Source organism: Girardinichthys multiradiatus, chromosome 1, assembly GCF_021462225.1.
Source record: "Girardinichthys multiradiatus isolate DD_20200921_A chromosome 1, DD_fGirMul_XY1, whole genome shotgun sequence".
NCBI classification, from domain to species: Eukaryota; Metazoa; Chordata; class Actinopteri; order Cyprinodontiformes; family Goodeidae; genus Girardinichthys; species Girardinichthys multiradiatus.
This window is the reverse complement of record NC_061794.1, coordinates 40879684-40893998: the sequence shown is the minus strand read 5'-3', so window position 1 is coordinate 40893998 and position 14315 is coordinate 40879684. Positions and strand designations below refer to the sequence as shown.

The 14315-nt window shown below is 37.1% G+C and overlaps 1 protein-coding gene and 1 long non-coding RNA gene across 2 annotated transcripts; both read left to right on the top strand.

Moving 5' to 3' along the window:
* Window positions 1–2352: 2352 nt before the first annotated feature.
* LOC124869078 (membrane cofactor protein-like) lies at window positions 2353–6172 on the top strand (the record flags this gene model as incomplete). The annotated part of the gene is made up of 9 exons (XM_047366808.1): window positions 2353–2444; window positions 2585–2654; window positions 2853–2951; window positions 3064–3252; window positions 3482–3581; window positions 4837–4913; window positions 5008–5187; window positions 5282–5461; window positions 6117–6172. Coding segments are annotated over exons 3-9 (840 nt in total), but the record flags the coding sequence as incomplete, so codon positions are not given.
* Window positions 6173–6174: 2 nt separating this feature from the next.
* LOC124871423 lies at window positions 6175–12921 on the top strand. Its single transcript, XR_007039018.1, has 3 exons — window positions 6175–6236; window positions 6798–6839; window positions 12074–12921. It is a non-coding gene; the product is annotated as an uncharacterized LOC124871423 (long non-coding RNA).
* The last annotated feature ends 1394 nt before the right edge of the window (window positions 12922–14315 follow it).

Sequence of the window (14315 nt, the reverse complement as noted above, 5' to 3'; positions counted from 1 at the left end):
TGATGTCTTTTATTCACAAATGACCTTTTAATATTTCTAAAAACACTACCGGAACATTTACATGTTCAATTTTTGAAACAGACATTACAGAGCATGTGTACACCCTTTTATCTGAATAAGATTAAGAAAGCAGAATTGGATAAGATTTTTGTCCAAAAAGTCTCCGGTGAAGTGACCATCATCCTGAAAGGTTTGAAATAAGCTCATCCAAAACTGTGCACTCTGTTTGCGGAGGGTAGCCCACCACCCTTCTATGCGTTGGTTGGCTGTACTTCTTCCATAAACAAAACTTTTATCCCCTGCAAAACTGTCTGTGTGGTTTCTCCGCAGAAACATCTGCATTTGTTCGACACATCTATTTTCTGTGCCTCTGTCAGCACGTATCCTCTCTGGACATCCATTGATGCATGAAACTGTTTTCAGAAAATAACTTGCAATCAATTTAGGGTCATTGTTTGTGACATAAGCCTCCATCCATAAAACGTAGCGACTAAAACCGTCTATGCAGCCACTAATAGCAATGCCATAGAGTTTTAGTTTATCGTAGCCATCCATGTGCCAAAGTGCATTTGGTCCTTTGCAGTTGTACTGACGTCTTCTCAATCGTCGAGCTCGTCTCAGTTCCACACCTTAGGGTCAACCAATTTAATTATGCGTCTTACAGTATCTTGTGACACCACAATTCCACACTGAACTGCACGAAGATGTAGCCAACGATAACCTTGCATCTGACCACTGGTCATGATTTCTTGTTGGACCAAGACCTTCCAGGTCTGACTGATTCTTCCATCTGAACAGCCCAAGTCTTTTACAAATTCTCTTTAGAGTTCGAACACTTATTATAGTCTGATGACTGTGTGCTAAAATTGCAAGAATTGCAAAGAAAGTCTGAAGTACAGTCTGACTAGATCATCCAAATCTGACATTTCAGGAACTGTGTCTCTCACTCTGAAAGAGGAACTCTTGGCAGAAGACCCTGTTTTCTTTTTGAGAGTGGTTGTTTGCTTTTGCACAAATTGAAGAGGGCAATTCGGTCTCCATAGGAAGGGATGTAATTTGCCAGAGTTGCGTCATCCATCAGCGCCATGACATCCCAATCAATCTGCACAAAAAGAGACAGAAAACACAATTATTTTTTTCAAAGTCTTCCCTGCAAATCAGTGTTAAGATCACCCTTATGCCAATAGGAAAATACTGACTTTAAATAGCATAAAAGCTAAATACTGTTTTAGGGAGACATACAATGGTGAAAGAAGGAGCTAAAGCATAGCCTTTCAGTAAATGGACCATCCTCTACTTTATTTAAAAATGAAAGGATTGGATTGATTATCATGTCGGTACAATAACACCGATTCATTAATATACAGTCTAATAAAGGGTATTACACACAATGAAAACATTGTATATCATTATTTGGAACAGCAATTGGATCATCCATCCATCCGTCCATCCATCCATCCATCCATCCATCCATCCATCCATCCATCCATTCATCCATCACATCATTTTGCATTTCCATTGGTTGTGCGAACAACATCACATCACCCTGTGGTCAAAGTTCAAGGCGGCTGTGCTCCCCAACCAGCAATTTTAGTTTTACTGTTTTATAAGAAACATTAATGAGTGTATTAAGTTTGATTTAGTGAACTGTAGCCCACCATTTCTGCACCTTGGCGATAACTGCACTGACAACAATGAGGGTAGCTCAGAGTATAAAATGTAATTTAAGTCTTGAGCTGGCCCCTTTAACACAGAGCAGGAAAATTATTTTGTGATTCTGACATTTTAACAGTTTATATATTTTTCCGACATTGTACCACTAACATAGCCTATATATAGTTATTTGCACAACATTAGTTGGTGCTAGTGAATGGTTTGAGAGGATCTTTAGTCAACCACAATCAGAACAACAATCGGGGATCGGCAGCTGTTTATGCAAGCCATCCATTTTCCTGATTAATATATATAAACATGTATTTCACCTTCAATTTCATTCAAGTTTCTCTCCTCTGCTGTACGAAAAGTTACTCAATTGAACGCATCAAATACATTTCTCATGTTGGCAGGTGGTTAGCCTCTATAATTCAACTACTGGTTAATTTCCTTGGAAAACATTCAACACAAAGAACAATAAAATAAAACACAACCAACACTTTTTTGGATAATTCCAGCAATCAGCAGCTAATAACCCTATATTCAATTCTGAGAAAAAAGTCAGAATTCTGAGATTAAATAATTTTTTTTTTTTTTAGTGGCCCTCATACTGGAAACAAATACTGGAAATTCCAGCCAATCGTGCTTTTCTAAATGTGACCTACGTGTGACGTGATGCGTTGGCCTCAGAACAACGGCCCGCCCATTATTGAGGAAAAAGAAGAAGCAGAGCACAGCACTGTGGGGCTGCACCTGTTGATAAATCTATTCCGTACTGACGCCACAAAGCTGTGAGTGCTTGTTAGACGCTATTCAACACATCAACAGACTTGTTATTTTGATTATGACGAGTGTACGGTAATTTCCCTCAAAATACGATAATTTTATGTATCTAGTACGATAATCCTACATTTCTCACATGGTAACACAGACACCAACACCAACAGGAAGTTGCCATCAGAATTACTGACTCGTGTTTGCCAGCGAGGTGTTTAATTTTGGTAAGTCCGAATCTATTGTAATTAAACTTATCTGTTTGATTTAATCTATAAAAGAGTAATTAAGGTTACAGATAAGAGTTTTTAAAAATGGACAGAAACTAATTGCAAATAATGTTGTTGTTGTACCTCCAAGCCACGCTGTCTAATCGTTTTTAGTTAGACCTCTTTCCAGTTTACTTTGCTTGTTTCTTTTTCCAGAAAGAGCCTGTTGTCATTGGGTTACTGTAACAGATCCTGCCATGGGTATTACTGCCCTTTTTCTACTGAGCGTTCTTGGCTTTGCCATCACTGCTGAAGGTGAGTTCAAACGGGTACACTGAGCATGCGCAACCTGTCAGTAATTAAAGTGCTTTCAATCCTGACGTCCATTTTCTCTACTAATTTCACCATTTATAAAAATGTTTTCCAGCTCAATCATGTTCTAAACCCGTCGGTGAAGCCAACATGAGTTTGAAGGACGATTTCATTAACCAGGACACATTTGTAAATGGAGCCGTTGTTTCTTTTGCCTGTAATCCCGGCTACACATCTGCTGGAGGATCTTCTAAGATCACATGCAGTGCTGGCGTGTGGAGTCCTGTGCAGCTGAGATGCGAGAGTGAATATTATTGTCTAATTACGCCTTGCAATTCTACAGCATGCAGTATCACAACTATTTTAGTGACCATTTTAAATTGACATATTCTCAAAAGTCAAACACTTGAGTAAATTATATTGGACCAACATAAAAGTGCTGATTTGTTCTACTTACTACTTTATTCATTTTAAATATTTTTCTTAAAATGTTGCAGTTTAAGAGTGTAATTGCCTGAGTTTTCTTGTTCCAGGGAAGAACTGTGGCGCTCTTGAAGATGTGAATAATGGTTATATTGAGTATAGGAACGGGACTGAGTTTGGTGATACAGCTGTGGTCATTTGTAACCAAGGGTTAGTAGCAAAGTTATAACTTGTTTTGTTCTGAAAGTCAGCTAAGAAAATGTACCTGTTGTATCTGTAAGCAGTAAAATTTTACTATACATGTTTCTAAACGAAATGTAAAACGAACCAGTCTGAAAAAACATCCATGATTCACCATTCTGTAGAATAATCTCTCGTATAACCCTTTCAGTCATTGTCATTGTATGATCGTTTCAGTTTTAAGTGATTGTGTTGCAAGTTTTACTTACTTCTGTCCTACAAGGTTGCTTCAGTTTGCAATTTTCATTTTACATTAGGATATAATTGCTTTTGCTCAGATCTCTTATAGTCTTGCCACAGTATAGTAGTCTGTTGTGGTCTGGACTTTGTCATTGCAGCACTTTGATTCTTTAACTTTTCTGCTGCTTTCTTGTTGAGTTTTTGCTGTGTCGGAGGTCGGTCCTTGAGCCAACATCAGGCTCTGTGCTCTAAGTGAATACCTCTAAGCTTGAGCTGTCAGACAGAATGTCCTACATTTCATCTTTTAAATATCTTAGTATACAAGTTTGAATTCAATGACTGTAAAGTGTAAAAGATTGGTGACTGTAAAACAAGTTCAAACTATCAGGCTCTTACTGCTGGCCTCGTTATTTCATGTGCTCTGTTTGTCTGGATATGTTGTGTATTCTTTAAACAATTATGGCACAAAGGATAATAAGCCATCCATTGCTCTTAAGTCTTATCCCTACAAAAATACTTTGCCTCAGAGTTTTTTTCTTTATAACTATACCATCAAAGAATCGGAGTCTGAGAAGGAGCTCTGAGGCTTGTACAGTCTGACCTTAACATGTTTTAGGTGTTTTCTATTTGCTGATAATCTGTTTTACTGCGCAGTCATGGATTTTAAACTCCACTAAGATGATAGCTTAAATCTTTCCTCCTTGTCATTGTGTTAACATGCACCTAAATGCTATAGAAAAATCTCCAGTCAAAACATCTAATGTTGATGAATTAAGTGTAGCGACTGAGCTGATGCTCAATCCGCTTGATGGTGGTAAGTAATTGGCAGCATTTAATGTTTTTGTTAAATAAATACTCTGTAAAACATGTATTTTTCTCTGAAATCTGACAATGTACATGTATGCCTTTAAAACCTGAGAGGTTAAAGAATGGTTTTGGTGTGAGATCAAAGTGACTGTTCATTCTATGTGCTTCTCTGTGAGTTTTGGTAACTTTAATTTAGCAAATTCATTTATTTGCTTTTCCTTTCCCCCTAACTAATTAGTTACATCTCAGTTGGGCAGTCAGTAGTAATCAGATGCGACGTCGATGGATGGATAGGCAGATTAATAGTTTGTGAAGGTCAGTGATCTTTGTGTTTTTCTCATCGTATTAGAAATGAAAATGAGCTGAAATATGTTTTGAGTCTAAAGAAAACGTATTTTTGTTTTTGCAGCGGTTCAGTGTGTTACACCAGCAGGAATTGTAAACGGCACATTTAGTTCAGAAAATGAGTTCTATAGTTACAGAGACGTTGTGCGGTACTCCTGCAACAAAGACGTGACACTTAATGGATCAGGAGAATTAACTTGCTCTGAAGATGGGACATTCCACCCTGCCCCTCCAACCTGTGTCTGTTAGTGCTGTCCTGTTTTTACTCTCACATTTGATACCATCATTATGACTGATTACTGTAGTTACCATAATATTTTTCTTTCTATTTGCTTTAGGGGTTGAATGTAAAGATCCTGTGATTGAAAATGCTGAATTTGTTGAAGGCTCCCGGCCTCCACACAGATACGGGGCTTCAGTGAAATATTCCTGTAAACCTGGATATGTGATTGAAGGAACCTCTACTCTGATGTGCTTGTTAAACAGTCAGTGGTCATCGCCCTTACCAAAATGCACAAGTAAGTCAAGCATTAAAAATACTTGGGTACATAAAAAAGGTTAATAAAATAATGCTTATTAGAATCTGAATAGAGATTCTAAAAGTCATTCCTTAAACTTAAAATATTTTTGGTGATAATTGTATTTAGAAATTCAGGCTCATTGATATAAAACTGAAAGAAAAGAATTACAGAAATATAGCAGAATTCTATTTTTAAAGTTTGTTAAATATTTGTTACTAGTAATAATTAAGTACAGATATTTTTAGAGCTTTGGGTGAGCCAGTTGTTTAAAGAAAAACTGCTCAAAATCATATATTTGTAGAAAATATAAAACTTCTATTTCTTGGGTAATTTATATTTATGGATTAAAATTTGCTGTCAACAGGAGAGCAGAACAGATGAGTTTTGACAGCTTTATTTGAAGTTTGATTTAGGCAAAGATGAGTCGGTTTGATAATTTTACTGAATTGTATGATTGTTGCATGAAGTACTTTTTCCTATTTGAAAGAACTTGGTAAGAGAATTTCAGACCTTTTGTGAGTTGTTTTTTGTTTTAAGCTAGGTTAGTCGGTGCTTCAAATGTTGAACTCCAGGCTATTAAGCCTAGATTGTTTTATTTTTTGAAGTGCCAGCAATTATGTGTACACTGACATTGATGCCCTTGTTTTTGTAGAAGACCCTGAGCCAACTATGCCTACTACTACTCCTCCTACTACTACTACTCCTCCTCCTGCTACTCCTCCTCCTCCTACTACTACAACTACGACTACTGCTACTGCTACTCCTACCCCAGGTACAGAACTTAACGTTTAAAAGTTCCTTGTGAAAAACCCCAACCTCTTATTTTGAGATTTGATATAGACGAGAGAGATGTGAATGTGGGAGCTGCAATGTAGCTGCTCTAATTGAAGGGTAAAAAAAACCAATGACACTGATAAGGTGCACCATTATGACCACTGACAGGTGAAGTAAATGACTCTATCTCATCATCATGGCACCTATTAGTGGGTTGGGTTAAACAGTAATAGGCAGCAAGTGAATGTTGTCCTTAAAGTTGACATGTTAGAAGCTGAAAAAATGGGCTTGAGGATTTAAACCAGTATGACAAGGGCCATATTGCGATGACTGGGTCAGAACATCTCCAGAACTAGAGATGCTTTGACAATCAGAATCAGCTTCTTTGGCCAGGTTTCTGCACATAAGCAAGGAATTTGACTTTGGTCGCACATATTCTTAGAGAACACACAGTTAAATATAGTACTAACTATAACTATACCTAAGATCAAAAATGAAAAAGGAAATATTGATTGGTCTTTTCTCTCTTGACTCTGTTCTTATGTCTTGCCTTTCATAGACAACGGGAATGGGCTTTCACCAGGGATTATTGTTCTGATTGGTAAGTTAGCCTCATCATTGAGCATTGTGTTTACAGTAAAAAGAGATGATATGAAGTCTAATCAAAATGAGTGTGACCTCAGAAGAACAATGTGACAATAAGAGACAGATAATTGAAATTTTCTTTAAGGCTCAAACAGAAGAACCTATAATTAATGAATGAGTCCTGTTACTGAGATTGTTTTGTTTTTTGAATTATGACATCTCCCAAATCAGAAAATGTTTTCTGATCAGTATTCTTGTTGAACTCATTTAACACTGAGTCTAACATTTTAATCTCCTAACTCTTTAGTGTGGATTTTCTTTGCTTTATTTGTTTACACAGCAGCTGTACATCCATCCCCAAAACTCCTATTATCATACACTATTCAGGAGTCAAATATAACTAAATTGGTGGTACACCAAACCTTTTAACTAAATGCTGTAATGATATTTATTCTTTTTATGGGAATATGTTCTGTTTTTTGAACCTCTCCAAACTTCTCAGACTTGAACACACATTTCATGTCTTTCTGAGATATTGCAGCTGAGTTTGATCATGTTCACAATAAAGCATTCAGCTTTGACCTGATTTTTCTATTTTTTTGAAAAATTTTTTTTATTCAGTCCCATTTTCACTCAAATCATTTTAAGAGATCATGTTAAGTGTTTGCTTTTCGAAGTGATGAAGACCATTTTTTGTTTTTCAACCGGCAGTTTGGAATTTATTTCAAATTTTTCAAGTAGAGCTTTCTATTTAACGTTCTACGAAAAAACTTTTCCCCCCGGAGTGACAGGGGATTATATATCAGGATATTGTTATACGTTTGAAACTCATACTCAAACATTATCATCTTCAAACATCTCAATGTTTTTCTCATCAAAATAGTTATCATAATTTTCTTCATCATCATCATCGCAGTCTTCATCTATCGAAAGAAACGGTACGTTTTTTTTTGTCTATGGCAACTAACTCTTGACATCGCCTTTTTTTGTATTATGGGCTCCTTGTCTCTCTTTTTTTCTGTCCTCAGCCTGGCCATTAACTGTGTGATTATGGGCCTTTGCTTCCTGTCTGAGCTTTCTCTCTGTTGCATGTTGAAGGTTTTTGCACTTTGAAGTAGGGATGGGCATTTCAAGAGGAAATTACATCAAAATTTCCCTCCACCTACTTCCCCACATTGTTCACATGTGCAGCTTCAGATGATCAGAAGTTACCAGCGCTGCCACTAGCGAAGCCATTATCTTAGAGATGATGTCCATCATTGGCTTATAGCTTCTGCCGTCAAACAAATAAAACCAGTAACTGCTTATGTGGAAATGCAGCATTAAGTACTTAACAACCATTTCCTGATATTTTATGCTATGGATCTCTTCTGTTTTTATTTTAAAAGTTGTTTTAAACAGAACCTTGATGGACATCTTTTGATTAAAACATTGGTTTCTGAGTTCAAAACACAGATTTTACTGAATAATCACGGTGCTAAAGTGCTTGAAGACTCTGAAACAGCCGGAACAGTTTTAAGTTCCTTATAACTGACAATGTAGCATGTTAGCGCCACCGTTTGGCAGCAAGGATTACAACCAATAAAGGTCAAAATAAGGCGATACAAAAATACTCTATTCTGGATTTACTGTAAGTACTACTCTTGAAAGGCAGTGCCCATCCCATGAGCTTTTCCTAAGATGTCTCTACAGATACATAGACACATCTAAAGAGGTCAGAGCATTTATATGTTGTAATTTGATAAATGTTATGAATCAAATAAAAACAGGTCATTCTGCCAAGTCCTGCAGGAAAATTAAATCAGCTTTTCTATAAAGCTCATCAGTTGATGCGTACAGGAAGAGCTCTAAAATGTCATGATTTGACCTCACAAACTTTGGACTTGGTACCTGGACTTTAGTGGACTAACACCAGCAGACATGGTTCCCAAAATTCACTGATTGTGAAAACTTCACACTGGACCTTAAGCAGGTCGGATTCTGATCTCTCCACTCTTCCTGTAGACGTAGGGAGCTTGATTTTTTTTAATAAATGCAAAATTTTCTTTCCTTTGAAAGAAATGCTTTGGACCACTGAGAAGTCCTGTCATTTTTCGACTAGACACGTTAGACCCTTCTGATGATATCTTTGGCTTAAGAGTGGCTTAACACATGGAATGCTGCAGTTGTAACCCATGTCCTGGAGGCATCTGTGTAGTTCATGCCCTCTTAACATCTCAACCAAATTCTTGAATGGGCAAGACTGTGGTTAAGACTTTTTCTTCCACTCAACTTTCCATTCTTATGTTCCAGCACTTAGAACATCCAGCTTTCTTAGCAATGACCGTATGTGGCTTACCTTCCTTGTGGAGTGTGTCTGACTGCCTACTGGACAACAGTCCAGTCAGAAATCTCACCCCTAATGGTATAACCTATCCTATGGCCATAATATTTCTGTTTTAAAAATCATTTTAAAATTAGTTTTATGCAATATTGCAATTTTCTGAGAATGCTTTAAGTATATCACTCTGTGTTTAATGAATCTATAGAAAAGTTTCACTTCAACTTTTGGTGATACTCCAATATATGGAGATGCACATTTATTTAGATAATTATAGGACAGCAGGACAGGAGGAGGTGGAATGCTGAAAGGTACCTGTAGGGTTTACACAGTTTTTATAAAACCATCAAATTCTGTTATGTTCAAACTTCAACTAATTAACCTACCAGTGACTAATTCATGCTGACGCTTTGTCTTAAATTATATGTATAAATTATAAATTGAAAGACATAAATAAAATGTCATTTGATTCAGAAAATATTAGCCTTCATATTACCAACAACACATAACTGCAGTATTTATTAGCCTTAATCCTCTAAGTGATTATTATTGCCAAAACATTTTTAGCATAGAAACTTGTGTGTGTGTCCATATTTTTACATTCACACACTCCTTAAGTAATTTTAAAAGATTGTACGTCACAGAGCCACCTCAGTTATTTTTAAAAGTTAACTTGATAAGAGTTTTTATAAATCATCAGTTTTCAGCTGAACAGTGATTTTTAGCTACTTCAGGTGGTTGTTAGTTGGATTTGCTTGTGGAGGCCATCATTTCTGTTATAACCTGTGTAATGCTTCACGTTGTCAGTAAATACATCTAGTGTTCACTTCCTTACTGCAGATGGGTTTTTTTTATTTATTCAAATACAACAATTGGATCTTTATGTTTTGGGTGTGTCAAACGTCAAACTTTCACATGATTTAGTGTGACATAATTGAACTTTAACTAGGCCTCAACACTCTCCAGCTGTGTTACAGCCATGTTTTGTGGACAAAGTTGCAGAGATTGATTTGGTCCTGCTAGGATGAATAAACTTGTTATACTTTTCAACCTCATGTAAAAGTAACACAGCTGTGATTGTTGTTTTTGTGGGTGTGTTGTTGGCGGCATTGTTGGCAATTGTTTGTGGGGTATTGTTTTTAGATGAGCAGTACAGTGTGTGTGGTGGGTGTAACACCTGTTTACCCTGTTTGGACCTCAGGTTACAGGCCTGCTGCATGAGGTCTCAGCAGGCTAAACTCTTGCTACTTGGTCTACTTTGTCATAAATATATATATATATATATATACATATAACCAGTATTGACCACACATGGATGGGTTACAGCGCTCGGGGAAGCAGTACTGTCAAAGAGGCTGCAAAAGATGACGAGGATATAGCACTCTCGGTAAGGAGATGACTATCCAAGAACACTTGTGTTAAATAAATACATGATGATATGATGAAAAAGAACACAATGTCATTGTTGGCAGAACTTTTATTGCTACCAAATGTCTTGTAAATGCACAGATCAGCCACATCGGTTCAAAACGTAACGCATATTATCAAGATTCATTCCACACCGTGATGTACTCCTAACTTTAATTTGGATTAGTTTAGATTTTTTTGATTATATCTTCCAGCTAATGAAAACTATAAGTCTCTCAGAAAAGTATAATGTTGTGCGAGATCAATAAAGAAGGATTTTATTACTGAAACATTATGGTCTACACAATCCTGGGGAGAACTGCAGTAACAGGTGCCCAGCAGGCAGTCACCGACATGCTCCACAAAGAGGGTGAGCTACAAAATTTCATTACTAAAGAAGCTGGCTGTTTAGTGTATCAAGGCAAGTGGAAAGTCAAGTGGAAGGAAAAGCTGTTGTAGAAAATGGTGCACCAGCTACAGGGATAAAAAACAGCCTTAAAATTATTGTGAGGCAAATCCCCTCAATAGTTTTATGGAGATTGGCGAGGTGTAAACTGCAGCTGGATACGTCTGTATACACGTCCACCACACACATACGTATTCAGGAAATGTCTACAACTTGTTTTACGCCACTTGTGAACTAGCAGCATCAGAACGCTTACCTGGACTAAGCAACAAAAAAGTATTGGACTAGTATTTGTAAATTTTAGAGCACTTCATGCTTCCCTCTGCCACTATTATAGCAACCTAGGTTTCCTAAACACCTCAGCAGTTCCACAGACTGATCACTTTCATGCCACTCTGCTTTGATGCAGAAGTTCATGCAACATGAGGCCCAACCATTTATTGAGTGTATATACTGTATTGTCAACAGATATGCTTTTCATGAGGCTGACGTGTTTTTATGAGTTTTATGTAATATATTACATATTACATACATATTTTCATTAACTGTACGCCACAATCAAAACACTGACCAAAATTGGAACACATCACTCTTCATGTAATTGATCCACATAATGGGTTTCACTTTTTATACTAAATGACTGAAATAAGTCAACGTTGCGATCATATTATAACTCAGGTGTGCCTATAGTACTGTGGTCTTAGTTGGGCAAGCTTTATATAACTGTTGGTTATGGAGTTAGGACACCTATAGATACTCGCTCTGTTAGCTCTGGTTAGACGTTTTTGACAAATTTCTACTGCACTGCCATCACAGAATATTAAAAGGCTGTGCTATGGGTGAGAAAGTAAGATCTATTAGAAAAATGTATTTTAAAAAGTTCATCAGCATTTGCTTTCATTGAGGTTTTAATGTTGTGGCTGTTTGGATATCTTTTTAACTTTCAGCTCCGCTTTTCTTTCTCTCTTTCATATCAACCTAGGCAGCCACCTATCCTGTTGGAAGACTTCTTCACTCATTCAGAACATTGTTTTCCTAAGTTATAGGTCTACTGTGCAGGTGTACTACTTTATCTAGAAGATACTTGATTACTTTTCTTTGTTCCTTTTCTCTTTAGTGAGCATCACAGCCCTGTTGCTTCAAAACTCCTGCATGTAAAAGTGTCGTCAGCAGAAGAGGATTACCCCCAGAAATCTTGAAACTCCCCCTCTGGAAATCAGCCTCTGCACTCAGGACCATTCAAGCAGCTTGTCTGATTAGCCAATAGCAATTTACAGCTTTGACAGGATGCCCATGTCCACTTCTTGTTTCCTGTTTTACTTCTCTGGGCATCATTAAACTCTGCACTGATTTGGAATGTTTGCATTGGAAGCTGCTTTGTAACACAGGCCAATTACAGAGATTATGTTAAACTAGTGAAAAATCTGCTCTCTTAATACTTTATTCACTAAAAGTTTATGTAATAAAAATACTGCTGCTGAATTGAACCACTTAGTCTTAAAAAACTGTTTATAAACTAAACAGTTCTGAGGTTGGTGTCTAACAAAAGGCATCATATATGCCTGAATGCAAAACATGCCAAATGCTTTACTTTCTGTGCGTTTTTAAAGTTTCCTTAAATCACCTTTTTGGAATATCATCTCCATGATTATGTTAACCTTTTGTGACCATTTTTTGTTTTGTTTCGCTTTTGAAAATCGGCTAATTAGGTTCCAGATTTTTTTTAAATTCCATCGGTGAAATTGTTTCCCTTGTTAATATATTTGTTAACCATCTACTGTCCAGAAGATATATTTTTTTTAGTAGCAGGACTTAAGTATCAACTGTAGTCACATAATTTGTATTGAAAGTAATCTCAAAGAGGTGTGCACTTTGTATTTATTAAAATGACGACAGATTTTAAATTTTGTGCAGGCAGTTGTGAAACTATAATTCTTTTTGTAATTAAAATAAATGAAAACGCAAGTGTTTTTGTTTTCTGCATGATGGATAGATGGTCTATTTAATGGAACCAGGTTGATTTAGAAAGCAGTTCTCCATTCAATGAAGTCATAAAAACAGCTTTTTGTATGTACTTTTCAGTGCAGCAAAAATAGACCCAGAAGCAACATTAGTGCATCTTGACATCAGTGACGAGGCCTCACTTCGTCATTCATTAGATAGATAGATAGATAGATAGATAGATAGATAGATAGATAGATAGATAGATAGATAGATAGATAGACTTATGAAGGACATTGTATTTGCACTTTCAATGTTTATGGTTGACTTGGTGGAAGACTGGGCTGAATGTTGTAAAGGAGTTTTTCCTGACCATGGAAAATTCTGCATTGTTTTTTTCTCGTTACTTTTCTTGAAAACAGTGGCAAGATGACATTAATGGGAGCACAGTGTCTTCATTGAGAGCAAAGTGGAACCAAAGCCAAATTCCTTTTCATGCGCACAAACTTGGTGAATACAGCTGATTCGGATTCTTCTGATTCTTTTGACGTTCTGCAAACTTAAGAATTTATATAGGTCAAAAAACATCCCTAAATATTTTACAGAAGGAGGCCATAAAGCTGCTCCATCTGTTCTGAAATTATGACTTCCTGTATGAAACACTGATGCCTCATAACAATCTTGACTGAAGTTCAACATCTGACTTGACTGCATACTGAGGAGGTAATCCAGCCATTTTTGTCAGATGTGTTGGACCAAGACACATCAAAAGGTTGCAGGACACCGGCCCTCGAGGACTGGAGTTGCCCACCCCTGCTCTAAGATGTGTTTGGTCCTTGTAACCTTAAAACTTTTTCTGAATTTAAAATAATTTTTCATTGGTGCTTGTCTTTTATTGCTGTTATGTGAAATACACTGCTCAAAAAAATAAAGGGAACACTTAAATAACACAATATAAATCCAAGTAAATCAAATTTCTGTGAAATCAAACTGTCCACTTAGGAAGCAACACTGATTGACCATCAATTTCACATGTTGTGCAAATGGAATAGACAGCAGGGGGAAATCTTTGGCAATTAGCAAAACACACTCAATAAAGGAGTGGTTCTGCAGGTGGGGACCACAGACCAGTTCTCAGTACCGATGCTTTCTGGCTGATGTTTTGGTCACCTTTGAATGTTGGTGGTGCTTTCACACTCGTGGTAGCATGAGACGGACTCTACAACCCACACAAGTGACTCAGGTAGTGCAGCTCATCCAGGATGGCACATCAATGTGAGCTGTAGCAAGAAGGTTTGTTGTGTCTGTCAGCGTAGTATCCAGAGCCTGGAGGCGCTACCAGGAGACAGGCCAGTACACCAGGAGACGTGGAGGAGGCCGTAGGAGAACAACAACCCAGCAGCAGGACCGCTACCTCC